The following is a 22,738-nucleotide window of genomic DNA, read 5'->3' on the forward strand; positions in this document are numbered from 1 at the left end:
GGCGATGGGGGCGGGGAATGAAGATGGGAGACCAGACAGACCTGCCGTAGGAAGAGGGAGGTGCTGAGTGAAGGGAAGAGGGACAAGGGATGGAGAAGAGAGACAAGGGAGACGCAGAAAGAGGAGGGAAGGGGAAAGAACAATGGGGAGCAGGAGGGAAGCCTGGAAGGAGCAGAACAGGGGGAAGACGAAGAGGTGGACTGGAAGAAGAGGTGGAAATGGCAAACGGGAGGGAGAGAACGTGGCCTGGGCAGAAAGAGCTGCAGCTGGCGGGGCCAGGGGGCGGGGCCTCATCTCCATCTCTAATGGCTGTGAAATGAGGTTAGCTCCATTAGAGGCGGTGAGAGTGTAACGAGATCACACTCATTAGGGCTGGGCCATCCCAGTAATTACCACCACCCCAAACACGCCCCCGCCAGCCGGGCCTCTGAGCACAAACAGGCACTAGGCAGCACACCCACACAGGACACCCCAGGGTACCCCACCGCTGAACGGAAGCCCAGAGCCCACACGAGTATAACAGGGCTTCGGAGAAAGGCCCAGCCCCATGTCTGAGAGACAGCACCTTCCTAACCTGGAAGAGATACAAACAGGGCTACACCCAGGCCCTCAGCCACAGGCATCATCAAAAAGCAATAAACATACACGGACACCCTAACTCAGGAAATAAGGCATGTGGTTGAATAATTATTGTTTTTATTAATCACATACAACGTGCCAATCTCAATAATGATCATCTCAGTGGACACAGCTCCATGAGGAACTATTTTCCCATTCTATATGAAGAAACAGGCTTTAGGTAACCTACCCGAGGTCATTTACATAAGAAGGAATAGAACTGAATTTTATTCCAGATCTGTCTGGCCCTTAAGGGCTGTAGTTTTTATTTTTATTTTATTTTGTTTTTGTTAATTCTCACCCGAGGATATTTTTCCCATTGATTTTTAGAGAGTGGAAGGGAGGAGCAGAGACAAAGAAACATCGATATGAGAAAGACATATCCATTGGTTGCCTTCCACATGTGCCCTGACCAGGGCCAGGGATTGACCCTGAAACAGCTGTATATGCCCTTGACCAGAATCGAACCCACTACCCTTCAGTCTGTGTGCTCTGAGCAAACTGGCTAGGGCCTAAAGGCTGAGTGTTTTATACCACACCACTTGTCTGATGAGGTTCATATTCTGTTATGGATACACACTTGTAGACTTTCAGCTTTCAGAGACATCACAAATGGCCCTAACCGGTTTGGCTCAGTGGATAGAGCGTCGGCCTGCGGACTGAAGGGTCCCAGGTTCGATTCTGGTCAAGGGCATGTACCTTGGTTGCAGGCACATCCCCAGTAGAGGGTGTGCAGAAGGCAGCTGATCGATGTTTCTCTCTCATAGATGTTTCTAACTCTATCCCTCTCCCTTCCTCTCTGTAAAAAAAAAAAAAAGAAAGAAAAAAAGAGAAATCAATGAAATATATTTTTAAAAAAGAGAGAGACATCACAAATGAATATACGCATCATCAGTCAAATAACTGAATCTTTTGTATCTGTCTCTACTCACCTCAACCCCAACACACGATGGCCATGGCCCCTGCATAAACTATAATGTGGATGGCACCCACTGGAGTTGCATAAAGCAGTGGGCCTGTTCTGGCCAATTTTACACTAAGAAACTAACAGGGAGACTTCCATCTAACACCTTCAAGCTCAAAGAGTAGCATGACAGTACATATGCATAAGGGCAGAGTAACAAACTCAAAGTCTTTATTGAAAATGCATGCCAGCCAGCAGCTTACACATTAGAAGCTTACACATTAACCTAAGAGCAGAGCCCTGGAGTCGGGCTACCTGAGTCCAATCTTTTTATTTATTTTATTATTTATTTATTTTTTGTTCTGAGTCCAATCTTTTTTTAAAATTTATTTTATTTTTATTTACTTCAGATAAGATCCTGAATTTGAATTCAAAAGTACAACTTCCTGTCCCTCACTCCCAAATGCTTATGTAGAAGAAGGGTTCAGAGTTGGCTTTGTGTTGTTGCCTAAGCCTGAGTCTCTCCAGTGCTCCACACTGCTGTCCTAACACTGCTGGCCTCATCCACGGAGATGCATGGGCAAGGTTCTCCACTCCTCCCTGGAGCATACCTCAGCAAAGCCATGCCAATGTGGATGGATGTTCAGATCTCAGGTTGTGGTTTTAGCCCATAGCTTCCCTTTTACCCTTGTCTGCTTCCCTGTCTACTCCCTATCCATCACCCATAGTCTTCCTCTCAGCCTCTTCTCTCCTCGCACCTCATCCAGTTCCCTCATGCCTTAAGCATCTTGCAGAGTATAAGACACAGCCTCCTTGCTCCATCCCTCTCATTGGGGACAGACAACTTGTCCAGTCTGATGCCAAAGCAGGGAGGCTTCAATAAGATTCCATAGTCACATATGCAGATCAGGATCCAGCAAACCTCCATATACACACACTTCTATACCTCTCTCTTTTCCTCCCTCTTCTCTGCCTTGTCTTTCTTTACTCTCCGTGACACTCCTTTCCTGCCATTCTCATTTTCTTTCTTTTGGACAAAATTTATCTTGCACAAAGTAAGCACTCCCCAAATATTTTGGGGGGAGGGGAAGAGGTCTAGGAAAGATAGGTAGAATTAAAATGGAGAAATAGGAGTACTATCGTATGTTTTCTTTTAAATATAGAAGTAAGATTTAGAGTCAGAGAAAATGATAGTCTTAAATGAAGGGAGAGATCATACTATTTTTAAAAATATTTTGATTGATTGATTTTACAGAGAGGAGGGGAGAAAAAGAAACATCAATTTGTTGTTCCACTTCTTTATGCATTCATTGGTTAATAGATTATATATATATATATATATTTCAGAGAGGAAGGGAGAGGGAGAGTGAAACATCAATGATGAGAGAGAATCATTGATTGGCTGCCTCCTGCACGATCGCATATGCCCTGACCTCCTGATTTTGACCTCCTGATTTATAAGTTGATGCTCAACCGCTGGGCCACCGTGGCCTGGATTTTGGTTGTTTCTTGTATGTGCCCTGACTGGAGATTGAACCCACAACCGTGGCATATATGAACTACCTTTCAACCAACTGAACTACCCGGCCAGGGCCCAGGTCATACTAGTTTTGATGCAAGTGTTAGCTGCTTCTGCACCCAGGCAAAGTGCGAGCTTGGGCAAAGCTTTCAATCTCTGCTCTAGGATAATGGGGTGTCTATAAGTCCAGCAGTCAGGAGGGCCAAGTGAGAAATGAACTCTGCTGCTCAGTAGACTAGATTTAAATCCCGCCCACCAAAGAATCTGCCTCGATTGAAAAGGGCAGCAATTAGAGGAAGAATCCTGATCGAGAAGGGGCAAGGCAGAAGGAAAGGTGTCAGCCTGCCTGCAAACACCTTGCTCCATTATGTGGGAGGAGATAGTCAAGAGAGAAGGAAGAGAACTAACCCGATTGAACACTCAGTATGTGCACTTGCACAGGTTGCCTAGTCTAGTCTTCACCACAGCTGGTTAAGGAAGTCATCCTTATCCCCATTTTCCCAGGTAAGGAAACTGAGACTCAGAGCTAAACAACTTACTGAGGTTGCACAGCTGGTGAGAGGGGGAGCCAGGATTGGCCCCATCTGAGTCTGCGTGAATCCAAAGCCCACATTCATCCACTGCCTTAAAAAATATAGCTCATGGCTCAGTGGTTGAGCATTGACCTATGAACTAGGAGGCCATGGGTTTGATTCCAGGTCAGAGCACATGCCCGGGTTGCCGGTTCGGTCCCCAGTGTGGGGCATGCAGGAAGCAGCCAATCAATGATTCTCTCTTACCATTGATGTTTCTATCTTTCTCTCCTCTCCCTCTCCATTCCTCTTTGAAATCAATATATATATAAAATAGCTCATCTAGCTAGAGTTTGTTTGCTCTTTATACCAAACACTCCCCCCTATGCAGTGTGCACACTATCTTTTCTGTTTCTCTCCCCCTTCTCTCCATGATGGACTCCTCTTGAAAGCAACAGGTTGAGTCAGAAAGGGGAGAGAGGCAAGGGCAAAACGAGTATGGGAGAGAGCAGTACCTCAGGCAAGAATTTCATCGAGGAAAGAGAAAAGATCCTAAAATTTGGCTCTGCTTTAGGGAAAGAGGATAGACGGAACATTGGAAAAGTGAAAGGCAGAAAAAATGTTTGGAAGGCTCTGATGTGGACGCCATTGTGTGCAAATTTTAAGCTGATGTGTTGGTGCCCTCTGGCAGACTGCTGGGAAAGCCTTTGCCTTGTCAGGTGTGGAAGGGGTTTTTGTTTTAAGAAGAGGAGTCCAGAGGAGAAAGGCCTTCTGTCCCCATTTGGCCTGTCCTCTCCTGTTCTTTTCCTCTCCCTGCGGACGGAGGAGAGGGGGGCTGTACCCAAGGGTAGTCCTGATCTTACTGGGGGCTCCAGAGGGTGAGCTCCTCCCTAGCTTTGCCTCCTGTCCTGCCGGCCAACCTGAACCCATGCCCTGGCTCCTCCTACGTGGGGCAGGCTCCTTCCTCAGACCTCATGTTTTTGGTCCTTCCTGTGTCCTTTCCCCTTTGGCTTCTGTAATTCTCTGGTTCTGAAGCCTCGCAGTGATCTCCCTGGCTGTGTGGTCTCAGAGCCTGCCTCTCAGCTGTCCACACATTGAGCCTTTCTCTCCACCTCATAACAGCTCTATCTCAGCAGCTCTCTGGGTCCTGCTGTGCATCTTAGAGCCTTCTGCCCCCCTGGTTTCTCCCTGTTCTAAGTACTGTGTGTCTGCATTCTGAACAGGGAGTGCATATCAAGAAATAGGGATTCTCAGCCCGGCTGGTGTGGCTCAATGGTTGAGCATCAACCTATGAACCAGGAGGTCACGGTTCGATTCTGGTCAGGGCACATGCCCGGGTTGTGGGCTCGATCCCGGGGGTGGGGTGGGAGGGCAGGAGGCAGCCGATCGATTATTCTCTCTCATCATTGATGTTTCTATCTCTCTCTCCCTCTTCCTTTCTCTCTGAAATCAATAAAAATCAATTTTTAAAAAATTTAAAAGAAATAGGGATTCTCGACCAGCTTTTTACAGGGTACCTTTCTGTCCACCTCCAAAGAAGAATTTTTTAAAATATATTTTATTGATTTTTTTTACAGAGAGGAAGGTGAGAGGGATAGAGAGTTAGAAACATCGATGAGAGAGAAACATCGATCAGCTGCCTCCTGCACACCCCCCACTGGGGATGTGCCCGCAACCAAGGTACATGCCCTTGACCGGAATCAACACCGGAATCGAACCTGGGACCCTTCAGTCTGCAGGCCGAAGCTCTATCCACTGAGCAAAACCGGTTCAGGCCAAAGAAGAATATTTGCAGTGCAGTGAAAGTAGCCCTCTCATACTTCCCATCTGGAAGGTGGGAATATACCAAAGCAAAATAAAAATATCTCCTATTTCTCTATAGCTTTCTTCTCCTTCCCTCTGTGAGGGTAGGAGGCATTAGGGAGGGAGATGGAATGAAGGGACAGCCAGGGTGCTCTGGAAACGAGGCCCTTTTAGGTTAGGAGCTGGAAGATTCATCTTGGGGGATGACTATACCCTCAGAACTCTCCACCCTCCCTTGGCTCCAGGCCTGCCTCCTCCCATCCCCCTCGGTGGCAGCAGCCTTGTAATTTAAAGCTCTCTCTGTCGCCTCTAATGTGATCCTCTCGTTTTATTGACTCTCTCTGCCGTCTGTGGCGCCCCTTCACATCAATCTCCGTTCTAATCACACCGCCGCCACTGCCTGCTCGTCTCCCCTCACCCTCTCCTCGTGACCCCGCCCCCCAGCCCTTGCCTCTACCCAGCTCTTTCCTTTAGACTGTCCCCCCACCCCACCACCACCACCCTACACCTGACCCATCCTCTTCCTCCTTCCCTCCCAGAGGCAGGAACGCCAGGACCTTTGAGGGGGTGCCTTTTCCCTTTTCCCCTGCTAAGATGTGCCCAGAGGGAGAAGAGGCTGTTGAGGAAAGCCCAGAACTGAGAGAGAAATGGCAGAGGTCTGAAGAACAGGACTGTATGTGGGGGTGACTTAGGCTTGTCATCTGGGTCTGCATCATCTCCAGAAAGAGATGAAAACTGAGTTCAAGGTCGGAAGGGCAAAGAAGGAGACTCGGAGATTCAGGGAGAGAAGGAAAGAAAGACTGAGGAGGAGGGAAATGGAGGGAAAAAAGTGAAAAAATAATTGCTGCAGTTAAAGGTTTGTAATCAATAGTGGGTGATGGGAGAAGCACCGAGAAGGAACAGGGAGGAGGAGTTGGGGGGGGGGGGCACTGAGGCAGAGATAAATTTGCAATTGAAATTCTTTCCTGAAGAGGAGGAGGGGCAGGGTGGGAGGTGGGGAAGAGATTTGCAAGTTTAAACAGCTGCCGACCTACCCGAGTAGAGCTGGGTCTCACACACAGGCTAGCCCAAAGCTCAGCTCCTTTGCTTTCTAGCAACGAATCAGCTGGGTCTCCCCCCCACCACCCCCAGTATTGGGAAGTAGCAGCTTTGGAGAGAGGATTTGGGGCTTAGGTCTTCCTAGCTCCCCTCTGAAGTTTGATCTAGAGTTGTAAGTCGGGGGCCAGGGAGAAGGAGTGCAGCTGGTCGATGTGATACAGGCAGGGTGGGCCAGGGGAAGACGATACACTCGCTTCTGGCCTTGGTGACAGGGCCCTGGAGAGGCCCCTGTTCTTCCCATTAGGTGGGGCAGTGAGTGAATGGCACCGGGCCCCGCTGTGGGAGTGGGACAGTGCAATGTCAGAGCCTCACACACTTATCCCCCTCCCCCACCCCCAGATTCTGTAGGAAGAATACCTTTCTCCCACAGCGTTAGGGCTTCTTTCTGGTCATTTCTGGAGGATAGACTCCCCTCCATCTAATTCCTTTACTTCCTTTTTGGTTCTCCACCCCCCGCCCCATCCCCATTCCTCCACCCCTGCCCAGGTGCTTATTTGCATTTTCATTAGCATGCAGGTCCAGCCCCATTCGGAGCTCCTTAATGGCTTTGACTTCACGCCTGGCTAGCCCCCCAGGAGGGGGACAGAATTGGGCCTGCAGGCTGGTGGGGCCAGACCAGGGACCCATTCCAAATTCAGGAATCTGGAGGTGATGGTTAGAGGTGGCTCAAGGAAGGAGAAGGCCATACACCTCATCCCTTCCTTGAAGCACTCTGGCCTGAGTGCTAAAGATTTAATCATTAGAGATCTGCTGATATTAAGAACTAGAGAGGTTGTAGACCACTTGGGACATGGAGAGAAGAATAGGATGGTGAGGCATGGGGATTGGTGAGTTTGGGGGGGGAGGGGGTGTAGTATCAAAATAAAATGGTCGGGAGCCGCATGCCGAGGCTTGGTACTTCTAGACCGCTAGAGGGAGCCCAGGAATCCTGATTTCTAGACCTTTGGAGGCCCATTTTGCCTGTACTGTGTCTGAGGGACAGTCTGACTGGATGGAGGAGCCCAGGCCACAGCTTTGGGATATAGCTCTGCCCTCCAGTCCTTTTCTAGTTTTACCACTTGGAGCTGAGTGACCATCAACAGCTCGCTCAATCTCTCTGTTTCTTGGCTGACGCATGTGTAAAATAAGGTTATGAGATTAAATGAGATAATGTAAAGCATTTAGCACAGTGCTAGGACCAATCATGGTATATGTACCTTAATAGCTATTAGTAAGATTATTACTATTTTTTATTATCTCTTTGGGGAGGAGGAGGCTAATCAGATAAAAGCTGTTGTCTTTCAACTGACCAGAGATGGGTCTGGAAGGTATCTTCGAGTAGCACGGTGCCTATAGGCCAATGGAAATTTCACTGTAGCCTCTCTGGCAAGAGGACCTTGACTCAGGGAAGTTACCTCCTCAGGGGGGTTGTTTAGCTTCTAGAGCAGCGGTTCTCAACCTGTGGGTCGTGACCCCTTTGGGGAGTCAAACGACCCTTTCACAGGGGTCGCCTAAGACCATCGGAAAACACATATATAATTACATAATGTTTTTGTGATGATTAACTATGCTTTAATTATGTTCAATTTGTAACAATGAAAATGCATCCTGCTTATCAGATATTTACATGACGATTCATAACAGTAGCAAAATTACAGTTATGAAGTAGCAACGAAAATAATTTTATGGTTGGGGGTCACCACAACATGAGGAACTGTATTAAAGGGTCGCGGCATTAGGAAGGTTGAGAACCACTGTGCTAGAGAGAAGGCCTGTTGAAAGAGGCTGTATTTAAGCAGAGACTTGAATGACAAGGAGCCATCAGGAGAGCATTCCAGGCAGAGTAAACAGCTTAGGCAAGGCTCTAAGGTAGGAATGAACTTGGTGTGTTTGAGAAACAAGGCTAATGGGCTAGAGCTGGCCAGCCAGGCAGTGGTGGCAGGATAGGCAAGCAGGTGTCAGATCAGATAGACCCTTTGGCAAATCAGGGAAAGAAGTTTGGATTCACAAAGCAGTGAGAAATCATTAATGGATTTTAAGCAGAATATAGTATGATGTACATTTTAAAAGATGATTCTTTATGATGCCTTAACTTGCTTTAAAACCATATAGGAAAAGGGGGAAGTGGGTAAGGATATAAATGAAACAAGATTGGCCATGAGGGCCATGAGTTGGTGACTGTTGACACTGGGTGATGAGTACAAAGATGTTCCTTATTTTATTTGGTCTACTTTTATATATGTTTGACATTTTTCATAATTGAGAATTAAATGAAAGCTCAATTGGATGCTGGTTGGGAGGAAATTGGATTGGAGGGGCAGTGGTGGAATCCATTGCATTAGCTCAGGAGAGAGATGAGGATGGCTGGGGCCAGGATGTGCTGGTGTAGATGAAGACAAATGGAGGGATGGGACACGTTTGAGAGGTTGTTGTCAATTGCATATTGTGGAGCAAAAGCAATTTTTAGGTTTTTACCTTAAGCAACCAGATAAATAGTCGTACCAAATTCTGAGATAGGAGATGGGAAAGAATAAATTCAGGGGAGGAATAAAGAGTTCTGATTTTAGACATGTTAAGTTTGAAGTGCCTGTTAGACACTAAGTGAAGTTTCAATGTGGCACATGGGTACCTGAGTATGGTGCTCAGGGAAGAGGGTGGGGCTGGAGTGGCAGGAGGGTCAGCTGCTGTCTCCCCGGCTACCTGACAACACTGCTCTCTCTGTTTCCCCTGCAGGGTCCTGGCTGTCACGCTGAGATGAACCCCCAGCACTCCTCCGTCTGCCATGGCCTCCCTTAGCTCATCCTCTACTGCTGGCACCTCCCCACCCCCTGGGCACAATGCCCTGTCCCCACCTCTGGACACCTCTTCCCCCAGCATCCCCCCTGATCTTGTCACCAAAGATCCCCCTGCTGCCCCCTCCACCTCTGAGAGCATGAGGCCCTCAGAACCAGGGGGACAGCCTCTGGAGTCGGGCTGTGGCCTCATCCCACCAAAGGAGATTGGGGAGCCCCAAGAAGAGCCTGGCTGTGGTGGCTTCCCACCAAAGGACTTGGGGGTGGAAGAGGACAAGGAGCAGAAGGAGGAAGGAGGAGGGCTCCCTCCTGTGGACCTAAGCAACCATTTATTCTTCACAGCTGGCGGTGAGGCCTGCCTAGTGGCCAAGCTGTCCCTGCCAGGTGGCAGTCAACTGCTGTTACCAAAGGGCTTCCCCTGGGGTGAGGCGGGCACCAAGGAAGAGCCCAGCCTACCCCACCCGCCCCCTACACATCTCACTGCCCTTCACATCCAACATGGCTTTGACCCAATCCAAGGCTTTAGCTCTTCTGACCAAATTCTGTCCCATGATACCTCAGCGCCATCTCCGGCCACCTGTGAGGGAAGGGATGGAGCCTTCTGGAGCTACCAGCTAGCACCAAACCCACCCGGAGATCCCAAAGATGGCCCCATTGGGAGCAGGGGGGGAGACCACCGGGCACTGTTCTGGCTCTGCCTCCTGTGCCGCCTGGGTTTCAGCCAGTCCCAGGCCTTCATGGGTCATACACAGTCTCATGGGGTGAAGCTAACCTCTGCTCAACACCAGGGCCTACCAGGCAACCCAGCTGTGCTCCAGGAGGGGGAGGAGGGCTGCGTGGCCCTCCTAAGCTTCCTGGAACCAAAACCACCTGCTTGCCCCCCTTCAGAAATGCCCCTTGACAACAGCAGCACAGGGAGCCTGGAGGCGAATGTAGCCCAGACCGAGGATGGCTGCCCCGAGGCAGAAACGCAGGCCCTAGTTCTGCCTACAGAAGACGTCATAACCCTCAGTCCGCCTTCCCCATCCACTACCCCAGCCACCTGGGGTCCCAGCCCAACCCAAGCCAAAGAATCACCAACGGCAGCAGGGGAGGCAGGCCCAGATTGGTTCCCCGAGGGGCAAGAAGAGGATGGAGGGCTCTGCCCCCCACTTAACCAAAGCTCACCCACCTGCAAGGAGGGGGGCACTCTCCCCGTCCCAGTGGGCTCCCCCGAAGACCCCAGTGACGCACCCCAGCCCTACCGCCTAGCCGAGGACTACACCCCAGCCCCCGCAGCCTTCCAGGGCCTCAGCCTGTCCAGCCACATGTCTCTGCTTCACTCGCGAAATTCCTGCAAGACGCTCAAGTGTCCCAAGTGCAACTGGCACTACAAGTACCAGCAGACCCTGGATGTACACATGCGGGAGAAGCACCCTGAGAGCAACAGGCACTGCAGCTACTGCAGCGCTGGGGGGGCCCACCCCCGCCTGGCGCGGGGAGAGAGCTACAACTGTGGCTACAAGCCCTACCGCTGTGACATCTGCAACTACTCCACCACCACCAAGGGCAACCTCAGCATCCACATGCAGTCTGACAAGCACCTGGCCAACCTGCAGGGCTTCCAGGCCGGGCCTGGCGGGCAGGGAAGCCCCCCAGAGGCACCGCTTCCGCCCTGCTCTGGGGACAAGGAACCCAAGACCAAATCGTCCTGGCAGTGCAAGGTGTGCAGCTATGAGACCAACATCTCTCGCAACCTGCGCATCCACATGACCTCTGAGAAGCACATGCAGAATGTCCTCATGCTCCACCAGGGGCTGCCGCTGGGCCTGCCACCTGGGCTTGTGGGGCCAAGCCCTCCGCCCCCAACAGGCGCCCCTGCCACTCCGCCTGAACTCTTCCAGTACTTTGGGCCCCAGGCCTTAGGGCAGCCCCAGGCTCCCTTGCCTGGCCCTGGGCTGAGGCCAGACAAGCCCCTGGAAACCCAGCTGCTTCTCAACGGCTTCCACCATCTCGGAGCGCCTGCCCGAAAGTTCCCCACACCTGGTAAGCTCCTGGCTCTGCTCCTCTTCCCCTTCGCTCCCCCTTCAAGGGTCAAACTCAACTCCCTGCTCTCTCCTAAGGGCCAGCCCCCCCCCCCTTAGGTAACACCAGCGCCCACAGCACTATCCTCATTTACCCACCACCCACATTCCCACAGACCAAACTGACCCTGCTCCATTCCTTCCTTGGGCCACTAACGTGTCTCTGTCCCCTAGCCCCTGGCAGCTTCTCCCCGGAGGCCCACCTGCCTCAAAGTCAGCTCCTGGGCTCCTTGTCCGAGGGCCTGCCCACCTCGCCGCCCCCAGATGACAGCCCATCTCTGAAGGTGTTCCGCTGCCTGGTGTGCCAGGCCTTCAGCACAGACAACCTGGAGCTGCTGCTCTACCACTGCAGCATGGGCCGCAGCCTCCCGGAGGCCGAATGGAAGGAGGTGGCCGGTGACACCCACCGCTGCAAGCTCTGCTGCTATGGCACCCAGCTCAAGGCCAACTTCCAACTCCACCTCAAGACCGACAAACATGCTCAGAAGTACCAGCTGGCAGCCCACCTGAGGGAGGGCAGTGGGGCTACGGGCACTCCCTCCCCCATGCCCCTGGGAGATGGGACTCCTTATGGGTCTGTGCCCCCCCTGCACCTGCGCTGCAACATCTGTGACTTTGAGTCCAACAGCAAGGAGAAGATGCAGCTACACGCCCGGGGGGCAGCCCACGAGGAAAACAGCCAGGTCTACAAGGTGAGGGGTAGGAAGGCCTCAGGTGAGGGGCAGAGCAGACGCCTTGGGGAGAGGGAAGTGGAAAGGGATGGGAAAGCCTGGGGTGGCAGAACTGGAGAATAAGGCATGTATGGCCCAGTCAGCGTGACTCAGTGGTTGAGCATCAAGCTATGAAGCAGGAGGTCATGGTTCGATTCCCTGTCAGGCACATGCCCAGGTTGTGGGCTTGATTTCCAGTGGGTTGTGTAGGAGGCAACCAATCAATGATTCTCTCCCATCATAGATATTTCTCTCTCTCTCTCCCTCCCTCTCCCTTCCTCTCTGAAATCAATAAAATTTAAAAAAAAAAATTTTTTTAAGGCCTGTACTATGCACAGGATAATACACTGTTTAGAAAAAAGATGCGGAGAAAGAGGCAAAGGATGGTAGACTTAGTCGAACAAAGTGAATCCAATATTTTACTCCGCTTTTCTGGTGTTTGGGGCTAGAGAGAGGACTCTGTCTCTATTCAGCCCATCTTATCACAGAACCAGATTCCACTCACACACCAGGAGAGCCCAGGATGGGTAGGAGGAAGAGGAGATTGGGGAGAAAAAGCAGTAACACTCAAATGGCCTTAGGAAGGAATAGGGGAGCTCAAGAGGGTGGAAGGGCTGGGTCGGGGTGTTGCTGGTGAGGCTCCCTTGGGGAAGGTAAAGGAGCCCCCAAGATCTGAAGGTATCTGTTCCTTCTGGGCCTGACCTGCCTTTTTCCATTTTTCCAGTTTCTTCTGGAGATGGAGGGGGCAGCGGCAGGGGCAGAGCTGGGACTGTTCCGCTGCCTGCTGTGTGCCTGGGAGACGCCCTCCCGCCTGGCCCTGCTGCAGCACCTGCGAGCACCCGCCCACCGCGATGCCCAGGCCCAGCGGCGCCTGCAGCTGCTACAGAGTGGCCCGGCAGCCGAGGAAGGGCTCTCAGCTCTTCAGAGCATCCTTAGCTTCAGCCATGGGCAGCTCCGGACTCCAGGTGAGGCGGAGGGGATTGAAGGGCTAGGGCTGGCAGAGAGGGCAGCTGGCATGGAGCTGAGGGCTGATGAGAAAGTGATACAAGGGGGAACAGGTCTGCTCCAGATTTCAGGAACAGTGGGGCTGCCGAGTGAAGGGGGGGACAAGAGGCTGTTGGAGGGAGGAGGCAGAGAAGGGCAGGGACTTTGCTGGGTGGAAAACAGAGAACAACCCTAGCTGGTTTGCTCAGTGGATAGAGCATTGGACTGTGGACCAGAGGGTCCCGGGTTCTTTTATGGTCAAGGGGGCACGTACCTTGGTTGCAGGCTCCTCCCCAGCCTGGGCTCTAGTTAGGGTGTGTGCAGGAGGCAACCAATCAATATGTTTCTCTCACATCGATATTTTTCACTGTCTTTCCCTCTTCCCTCTCTCTAAAAATCAACGAAAAAATATCCTCGAGTGAGGATTAAAAAAACAGAGAACAGGAAGAGAGGTGAGGAGGAGTCACCCAGTGGTTCCAAGTACTGACCAGTGTCCTAGCAACACTAGGTAGGAAAGTGGGCAGGAGCTGGTCAGGAAGGACAGAGGCAGAAAGAAAAGAATGGGGCAGGACATATGGGAAACTGATGGGAGCTGTGGGCATGGTCTGAAGGCAGCCTAGGTGGGAAGCCCTTGACAAGCTCCCCAGCCTTTTCCTGTCTCCTAGGAGGTCTTCAGCCTGAAGGCTGGGCTGAGGGTCCCCCAAGGCAGCTCAGTTTGCAGGGTGTAACTGCAGAAACTGGGAAGGGCCCGCCAGAGGGTGCAGGAGAAGGGCCTGGAAGGGGTTGTCAGAGGTGAGCACAGCGTCTGTCCGGGATTCACAGAGACCAGTGGTGGGCGAGGCTGGGGCTCGGGCAGCAGGAACCAGGAACAGGCAGCATTGACTGTGCTAATTGAATTGCCAATACGCTGGCTGGAGTTAAGTGCTGGAGGGGCCCAGATCAATAGCTAACGATCCTGGCGCAAGGCTGAATGGAGTTAAGGAACTTTAACACTTTAATTAGGCCGCCACCGAAAATAAATTCCTACACATCTGTCAATTCTTACTTGAGTGGTAATCTCCTCTCCCAGTTAGACTTGCCGCCTCCTGCTCACTACAGCTGCTTCCATGCAACCTCACCTTCCTTCTTCAGCACCTCTCCCTCTACATTTCTAGGCTCCTTGCTTCCAGGATCAGTCATGACAAGGAGCCGAGTTTGGTCCTGTTTCTGTCACCTACCGCTGGACTTATTTGCTTATCTTCGAGTGACAGGGACTGGACTCCCAGGGATGATTTCGTAGGCTCTCCTCCTCTGTATTTCTTTTTTGTCCTCCCCTGCCTGTTGATTCATCCATCCATTTTCTCCCTCATTGCCTGGCTGCTTGTCCTGCTTTCTTTGCTCTATCTCTTCCCTTTCCTGACGCTTCAACCTTATAAGCTGACTCTCCCCTCTACACAGGGAAGGCTCCTGTTGCCCCCTTAGCTGAGCCACCCACCCCTGAGAAAGATGCCCAGAATAAGACAGAACAATTAGGTGAGTTGCTCATCTGGTTAATTTTCCTCCATCCCTTGCCCTCCCCATCCCTAACCCTAATACATTCTGAGATGCTCATGGGACTGCAGTATCCACACACCCTGCAAGGCCTGGGATAAAGGAGCCAAAGTGATCAAAAGAAAGGACACATCAGAGGGGAGGGAGGCAGAGCCACAGAAGGCTGGGTGCTTCTGTTCTCTTCGAGGACCCAAACCTGGCCATCCCACTAACCTGGGCTCAGCCCTGCTGAGCCAGCCTCCCCTCGCTGTACTCAGTATAGCTCTGTACGTTTCTGCCCTTTCTACCTTTCCCCAGAGCCCAGCCGCCTACCCTGGAAGCTCTGTGCTACAAATCAGGTCATCTTAAGAGCTGAGGGTCTGTGAAGGGAAGAGGGGGGTCTGGGGAGTCTCTTAATCTCCTCTCCTTTCATCTTCAGCTTCTGAAGAGGCAGAGAACAAGACTGGCCCTCCTGGAGACAGTGCCAACCAGACCACGGTCAGAACTGGGGTAACTGGGAAGAGCTGGGGGGGCGGGGTGTCTAGTTTTACTGAGATCTACTCATGTTCTAAAGGCTGAAATTCTAATCAGCAGAGCTTTACAGAGATTTCAGACCAAGGGTAGACCTAATTTTGTCGTGCTTGTGACTTATTTAACTCAAAATACATGATTAAAGAAATCCCACTTGGGCCCAGTTATGGCTGTTCTGGACTAACGGGGCAGAGCTGGCCCCCAGGGGTGGAGCACAGAGGGAGATGTCAGGAGGGATGGCAGGAATTTGAGAGAAAGGTGAAGAGAGAACTGTATTGAGGGCAGGAAAGACTGGAGGTAGGTGGAGGGAGGAGGGGAGGAAAGAAGTGAAGAAATGAAGCAAGGCAAAAACAAAAAAACTAGCTGCCGCCGGGCTCTTTATTTCTGTTATGAACAGAAAGGCAACTAGATGTGGATGTTCATCTCCAACGGGAAGCCCTGAGCCTGGAGGGAAGTGTCCTGGCACCCCCTCCCTGAGGGTAGAGGCACCAGCCCAGATGATTCATCCAGACAGCAAGCTCTGCAGACCTCTCAGTCTCTGGACCCAGGCCTCTGCCTGACCTAGGCAGGCCCCAGTAGTCTAGCTCTGTGGCCTGAAAGTATTGATTTTGAGTGCCTCACAGCTCTCCAAACTGGAACTGCAATATGCAGTATTTGTCATGACTGCCTTCCTTCAAACTGCTGCAGTAATGGCTTATGTCCTCAGCTTCCCCTCCTCCTAACCTGTACTCCCTCAACAGACCTACTCCAGATGTCCGCTCCTAGGCCTAGGTGCATGCAGATGAGCATCCCCTTCCTGCTGTGCAGGCCTGGACTGATGGCACAGGGGGCAGGAGAGGGAGTGCGCCAGGGAGACAAATGCAGGCTGGAGATCAGGCACTCAGGGGACTCGGGAAACAGAGGGGCGCCCAGGCTCCCCAGTCCCATCCTCCAGAGGTGTGGGCACGAAGGCACTAACAGAGTCAAGCCAGAATTTCCTGAGCCACGGAGGGAGCTATAGTTATTGTTTGCATTAAGAAGAGAAGAAAAATAAAAGAAGGAAAAGAAAGTGGGAACTGCTGAGCCTCTGAGGGAGAATGAGCTGACTTCTGAGCAGAGAGGTAGGGAGACACTTAGTTCAGGGACCTTGGGGAGGCCAGTGGGCCAGGACCAGGGAGACTCTGGGTGCAGGAAGTGCCAGAGGGAAGGGGAACCATTTCAGGGAGACGATACAGGCAGTGTGAGGGTGGTTAAGAAAACTGAATCCCAGGGAGGGTGGTACAGGGCCATACTGTCAGCAGAGACAGGGAAAGCCAGACCAAGGAAAGACAGAGACCAGGATGGAGCACGAGGGCCAGACAAAGAAGGCAAGGTGGGGCCTAGCTTAGGCCTTCGTCCCAGTCCGTGGGAAACCCGGGAGGAGCCAGCTTTCAGGACTGTGGCTGGGTCCACAGTGATGCCTTCCCCTTGGGCTCGCTGCTTTATTGGGAGTGGATATTGTGCAGGAGCGTAAAGGCTGCATGATGGCAGGTCCCACCCATCCCTGACACCCCCTCCGCCCGTGTGCCCCCAGGTGTACTGCTGTCCATACTGCAGCTTCCTGAGCCCAGAGTCGGAGCAGGTGAGGGCTCATGCACTCTCCCAGCATGCAGTGCAGCCTAAGTACAGGTGCCCGCTGTGCCAGGAGCAGCTGGTGGGCCGGCCTGCCCTGCACTTCCACCTTAGCCACCTTCACAACGTGGTGCCTGAGTGTGTTGAGAAGCTACTGCTTGTGGTGAGTACAGGTTGGGTGAGGACCCGTCCAGGGAGCCCTGTCAGGCTGGGCAGGAGGGGTGAGAGGGAGGCAGAGGCAGGGGTGCCGGGCAAGTGTGTGTGTTGGGGGGGTGGGTGTTGGTGAAGGAAACAGCATTTCACAGATTTGAAGGTGGATTTTAGAGTTGGAGGGGACCGAGTGGAGCTTATCTACTGCCTTACTCGCCTGGGAGGCGGCTAAGCATTTCCTTCCCTCACATTAGGTCCCGAGAAGAGCTGTTCAACAGCAGGCCCGGCCTGCCAGGCCCTCTCCTCTGTGGGAAAAGCAGAAGTTAGGTGGGAGGTCTGTCCAGAGACAAGACTGGAGCCGTTCAAAAGGGCTGGGCATAGGCATAGCAGTAGCCAGAGGGCGAGAAGGAAGTCACTGGGATTTCTTCCATTACAGGCCACAACTGTAGAGATGACCTTTGTGACCAAAGTGCTGCCTGGGCCCTCTCTCAGCCCTCTGGGGGATGGCCCAGTGCCCCTGGCTCCCGGGCCAGAGCCTGCACCCAGCAGAGACCAGGCAGCAGGTAAGGAGGGGGATGGCAAGCCTCCCAAGGTGGCAGGAAAGGGGACCTGGGCTTCACAGACCAAGAAGGTCTGAAGGAACTGAGGCAGGGATCAGTTGCCCTTGATAATGAGTGGGTGGGTCTGACTTAAAGTTCCCTTCTCATTGCAACCCCTTCTCTCCCTTAGAAGGCCTTCACCCGCCTCCAGAAGCCAGTCCCGGTCCTCTTCCTGAGCCGCCCCTGCCCTCAGCCGAGGCCCCAGACAAGCCCGCAGGAAGCCCTGACCAACCCCCCTCTCCAGCCCCATCTCCAGCCCCTCGACCTGATGCCCAGGCTGAAGAAATGGCTGCTCTGCCCCTCATGGCTGAGGAGGAAGAGGGGACTGCTGGGGAGCCCCGCCCTGCAGAACCAGCTCCAGCGGACTCGCGCCCCGCTCTGACCTATCGGAAGACCACCAACTTTGCACTGGACAAGTTCCTTGACCCTGCCCGGCCCTATAAGTGCACTGTGTGTAAAGAGTCCTTCACACAGAAGAATATCCTCCTGGTCCATTATAACTCTGTCTCCCACCTGCACAAGATGAAGAAAGCTGCCATTGACCCCTCTGGCCCTGCCCGGGGAGAGGCTGGCTCAGCGCCTGCCACCACTGCGGCCACAGACAAGCCCTTTAAGTGCACGGTCTGCCGAGTCTCCTACAACCAGAGCTCCACCCTGGAGATCCACATGCGCTCAGTTCTGCACCAGACTCGCTCACGGGGGGCCAAGACTGATGCCAAGGCTGAGGGGCCAGAGCGTGGCCAAGAAGAGCCCAAAGAAGGCGAGACTGAGGGGGAGGCGGGCACTGAGAAGAAGGGCCCTGACCCCAGCGGCTTCATATCTGGGTTGCCCTTCCTGTCCCCTCCTCCCCCTCCCTTGGACCTGCACCGATTCCCAGCCCCTCTCTTCACCCCGCCGGTCCTGCCTCCCTTCCCTTTGGTGCCAGAATCACTACTTAAGCTCCAGCAGCAACAGTTGCTCCTGCCCTTCTACCTCCATGACCTCAAGGTGGGGCCCAAGCTGGCACTGGCTGGGCCTGCACCCCTGCTGTCCCTGCCAGCTGCCGCCCCTCTGCCCCCACCCCCACCCCCAAAGGCTGAGCTGGCTGAGCGGGAATGGGAGCAGCCCCCCATAGCTGAAGAGGGAACTGAGGCAGGGACAGCCTCACCCCCCGAACCAACACCCAACGAGGCAGCCCACACTGCAGCCAAAGCCCTTCTAGAAAACTTTGGTTTTGAGCTGGTGATTCAGTACAATGAAGGGAAGCAGGCTGTGCCCCCTCCTCCCACCCCACCCCCACCAGAGGCCCTGGGGGGTGGGGAGAAGCTGGCCTGCAGGGCCTGTGGGAAACTCTTCTCTAACATGCTCATCCTCAAGACACACGAGGAGCATGTCCACCGCCGCTTTCTGCCCTTTGAGGCCCTGAGCCGTTATGCTGCTCAGTTTCGAAAGAGCTATGATAGCCTATACCCGCCCCCTGCAGACCCCCCCAAACCTCCTGATGGGTCTCTGGATTCGCCTGCTCCCCAACTGGGTCTACCCTTCCTGGTGCCAGAGCCCGAGACAGAGGTGGCCCATCCCCCTGAGGAGCGAAGCCGGGCGGGACACTGGCCCCCGGAGGAGGAAGACAACGCCAGAGGGAATCTTCCTCCCCTGCTGCCTGCGGGCCGCCGATTCTCCAGAACCAAGTTCACAGAGTTCCAGACGCAAGCCCTGCAGTCTTTCTTTGAGACCAGTGCCTACCCCAAGGATGGAGAGGTGGAGCGGCTTGCAAGTCTCTTGGGCCTGGCTAGCCGTGTGGTGGTAGTGTGGTTCCAGAATGCCCGCCAGAAAGCACGCAAAAATGCCAGCGAGGGCGGGCCTGCGCCAACCGCGGGAGGCACTGGGGGAGTCTCTGGCTGCAGGCGCTGCCACACGGCCTTCTCCTGTGTTTTTGAGTTGGTGCGACACCTTAAGAAATGCTATGATGACCAGCCCCTGGAAGAGGAAGAGGCAGAGAGAGGGGAAGAGGAGGAGGAAGTAGAGGAGGAAGATGCAGAGGAGGAGCAGGGCCCGGAACCCCCAAAAGGTCCCAAGGGCCCATCACCAGAACCTCCAGACAGGGAAGAGCTGAGCCAAGCAGAAGCAACAAAGCCAGAAGGCAGAGAGCCTGAAGGGAGGGCTTCTCCCTCACCTGCCCCAGCCCACACCTGTGACCAATGCGCCATGTCTTTCTCCAGCCAGGACCTCCTGACCAGTCACCGCCGACTACATTTCCTGCCATCTGTGCAGCCCGGTGCTGCCTCCCACCTCCTAGATCTACCCTTGCTGGTGTTTGGGGAGCGAAACCCCCTGGTGGCAGGCACTCCACCAGTGCCAGGGCCACCCCTCAAACGGAAGCACGAGGACGGTAGCCTGTCTCCCACGGGCAGTGAAGCAGGGGGTGGAGGGGAAGGTGAGCCCCCCAGGGACAAGCGCCTGCGCACCACCATCCTGCCCGAGCAGCTGGAGATCCTGTACCGCTGGTACATGCAGGACTCCAACCCAACACGCAAGATGCTGGACTGCATCTCCGAGGAGGTGGGGCTCAAAAAGCGGGTGGTGCAGGTCTGGTTCCAGAATACCAGGGCCCGAGAAAGGAAAGGCCAGTTTCGAAGCACCCCTGGGGGAGTGCCCAATCCAGCGGTCAAGCCCCCTGTCACACCCACCCCTGCACCCTTCCCCAAGTTCAACCTCTTGTTGGGCAAGGTGGATGATGGGACTGGGAGGGAGGCCCCCAAGAGAGAAGCACCTGCTTTTCCCTACCCCACGGTCACCCCGACTGCAGGGCCCCTGCCTTTCCTGCCTCCTGGGAAAGAGGCCGCCATCCCAACACCAGAGCCACCTCTACCTCTCCCTCCTCCCCTTCCCCCCAGTGAGGATGATGGCCCAGAGGAACCCACAAAAGCTTCTCCAGAGAGTGAGGCTTGCAGTCCATCTGCGGGTGATCTAAGCGATTCGTCTGCTTCCAGCCTGGCCGAACCAGAATCCCCTGGGGCTGGAGGGACCAGTGGGGGACCGGGTGGGGCTGGGGTTCCAGATGGGATGGGGCAGCGGCGCTATAGGACCCAGATGAGCAGCCTGCAGCTGAAGATCATGAAAGCCTGTTATGAAGCCTACCGCACCCCCACCATGCAGGAGTGTGAGGTGCTGGGGGAGGAGATTGGGCTGCCCAAGAGAGTCATCCAAGTCTGGTTCCAGAATGCTCGTGCCAAGGAAAAGAAAGCCAAACTGCAGGGGGCAGCAGCTGGCGGGGCTGGGGGCAGCAGCGAGGGCCCCTCGGGAGCCCAGCGCACTGACTGTCCCTACTGTGATGTCAAGTATGATTTCTATGTCTCCTGCCGAGGCCATCTCTTTTCCCGCCAGCACCTGGCCAAACTCAAGGAGGCGGTCCAAGCCCAGCTGAAGAGTGAAAGCAAGTGCTACGACTTGGTCCCAGCACCTGAGGCATCTCCGGCTCCCAAGGCCCCACCTGCCACCACACCTGCCTCTATGCCCCTGGGGGCTGCCCCAGCCCTGCCTCGCTTGGCCCCAGTCCTCTTGCCCGGCCCAGCTCTGGCCCAGCCCCCCTTGGGCAGCCTAGCTCCTTTCAATTCAGGTGAGTGGAAGGTTGGGAGGAGCTGGAATTCAGAGCGTATTTCCCTCTAATGACATGCCCTTCCTTTTCCTTCTTGACTCTTCCCATCTCCAGTCACCTGTGGTCTTTGCTTCAGGTTCTTGGGGGAAAGAAGGAAGGAAAGAAAGGGATCATGGAGGCTAGTTGTGGGAATGGGTGGGTGAGGCTGGAGGTGGCCTATAGCCGGAAAGAGGAGGGGCCAAGAGGTGGCTAATCCTTCATCATTCCTTTCATCTTCCTAGGCCCTGCAGCCTCCTCAGGCCTCCTTGGCCTCGCCACTTCGGTTCTGCCTGCTACCACAATGGTCCAGACTGCTGGCCCAGGCTGCCCCTTACCTCAGAGGTCTGTGCCCGACCAAATCAACACCTCCACGGCAGCCACCACTGACCCTGCCCCAGGCCCGCCTACTGAGCCCTCTGGGGATAAGGTCTCTGGTGAGCGAAAACCAAGTGCAGCCCCCACCAACTCCTCCACTGATGCCCTCAAGAACCTCAAAGCATTGAAGGCCACTGTCCCAGCCCTGTTGGGGGGCCAGTTCCTGCCCTTCCCACTGCCCCCTGCAGGAGGGGCCACACCACCGGCTGTCTTTGGCCCCCAGTTACAGGGAGCCTACTTCCAACAGCTTTATGGCATGAAGAAGGGGCTATTTCCAATGAACCCCGTGATACCTCAGACCCTCATCGGACTACTCCCCAATGCCCTCCTCCAGGCACCACCCCAGCCCCCTGAGTCCACAGCCACAGCACCTCCAAAGCCTCCTGACCTGCCCGCTCCAGGGGAGGGGGAGACCGGGGAGGCGGACGAGCTACTGACAGGCAGCCCTGGCATCTCCACCGTGGACGTGACCCACCGCTACCTGTGCCGCCAGTGCAAGATGGCATTTGACGGGGAGGCTCTAGCCACTGCTCATCAGAGATCCTTCTGCTTCTTTGGGCGGGGTCCTGGGGGTTCCATGCCCCCCCCACTTCGGGTGCCCATCTGCACTTACCACTGCCTGGCATGTGAGGTGCTGCTGAGTGGGCGTGAAGCCCTGGCCTCCCACCTGCGCTCCTCGGCCCACAGGCGAAAGGCGGCCCCACCCCCAGGGGGCCCACCCATCATCGTCACCAACGCCGCCACTGCTGCCACCGCTGCCGTGGCTTTTGCCAAAGAGGAAGCAAGATTACCTCACACGGACTCCAACCCAAAAACTACTACTACCTCTACACTTCTAGCTTTATAAACAGATAAAAGATAAACCAAGATCTGGGAGAGGGAGGGCCTCAGGGCTCCCTCTCTTACCCCAAGGGGTGTTTGGTGGGAGCTCAAATCCCTCACCCCAACCTTTAGCTCGCCCACCTCCTGGGAATCTCAATTCCCACCCTCAGTGGGCTTCACACACCCACTTCTAGCAGAGTCCTGCCTCCTCCCCTGCCCAGACACACGCCTCCACTCCTCCTTGCCCTGTGACTTCACAGACATCCTCATCTTGTCATCCTTATTATTCACTCATGTCTGCTCTGCTCAGCATACACAGAATCTGTCCTTGATCTATCTTCCTACAACTTTTTCCCCACTGAATTCCCAGTCACACCCCAGCTCCTATAAACACACACATGAGTACATGTTCTCCCGTGCTGTTCCACTGACTGAGAAAACACCAAAAAGAAGAAGAAGAAGAAGAAAGATGAAAAAGATGAAAGAAAAAGGAAACCCCAAGACAGAGAAGGGGAAGGAAAATAAACTGTCGCTCCCCCTTCTTCCTGCCCCCTTGTCTAGAGCGCC

At 54.1% G+C, this 22,738-nt stretch overlaps 2 protein-coding genes across 9 annotated transcripts in view; one reads left to right on the forward strand and one right to left on the reverse strand.

Annotated features, from left to right (window-relative positions):
• The window catches only part of ZFHX2 (zinc finger homeobox 2), a 31,298-nt gene extending 8,653 nt beyond the window's left edge, over positions 1–22,645 (forward strand). For 4 of the 5 annotated variants that reach the window (XM_014529945.1, XM_005882204.2, XM_005882203.2 and 1 more), the window contains exons 2-10: positions 9,167–11,250; positions 11,463–11,980; positions 12,723–12,963; positions 14,420–14,494; positions 14,931–14,989; positions 16,575–16,775; positions 17,199–17,325; positions 17,492–20,956; positions 21,217–22,645. In XM_014529945.1, coding sequence (XP_014385431.1) covers positions 9,216–11,250; positions 11,463–11,980; positions 12,723–12,963; positions 14,420–14,494; positions 14,931–14,989; positions 16,575–16,775; positions 17,199–17,325; positions 17,492–20,956; positions 21,217–22,196 — 7,701 coding nt within the window. In that variant the 5' untranslated portion in view covers positions 9,167–9,215 and the 3' untranslated portion in view covers positions 22,197–22,645. The remainder of the gene's footprint in view (positions 1–9,166; positions 11,251–11,462; positions 11,981–12,722; positions 12,964–14,419; positions 14,495–14,930; positions 14,990–16,574; positions 16,776–17,198; positions 17,326–17,491; positions 20,957–21,216) is intronic. The other variant, XM_014529946.1, reaches the window with a different exon arrangement.
• Positions 1–22,738, reverse strand: part of THTPA (thiamine triphosphatase) — a 44,802-nt gene that overhangs the window by 13,119 nt on the left and 8,945 nt on the right. The window lies entirely within an intron of this gene.

This window comes from Myotis brandtii, unplaced genomic scaffold (genome assembly GCF_000412655.1).
Source record: "Myotis brandtii unplaced genomic scaffold, ASM41265v1 scaffold70, whole genome shotgun sequence".
Lineage (NCBI taxonomy): Eukaryota > Metazoa > Chordata > Mammalia > Chiroptera > Vespertilionidae > Myotis > Myotis brandtii.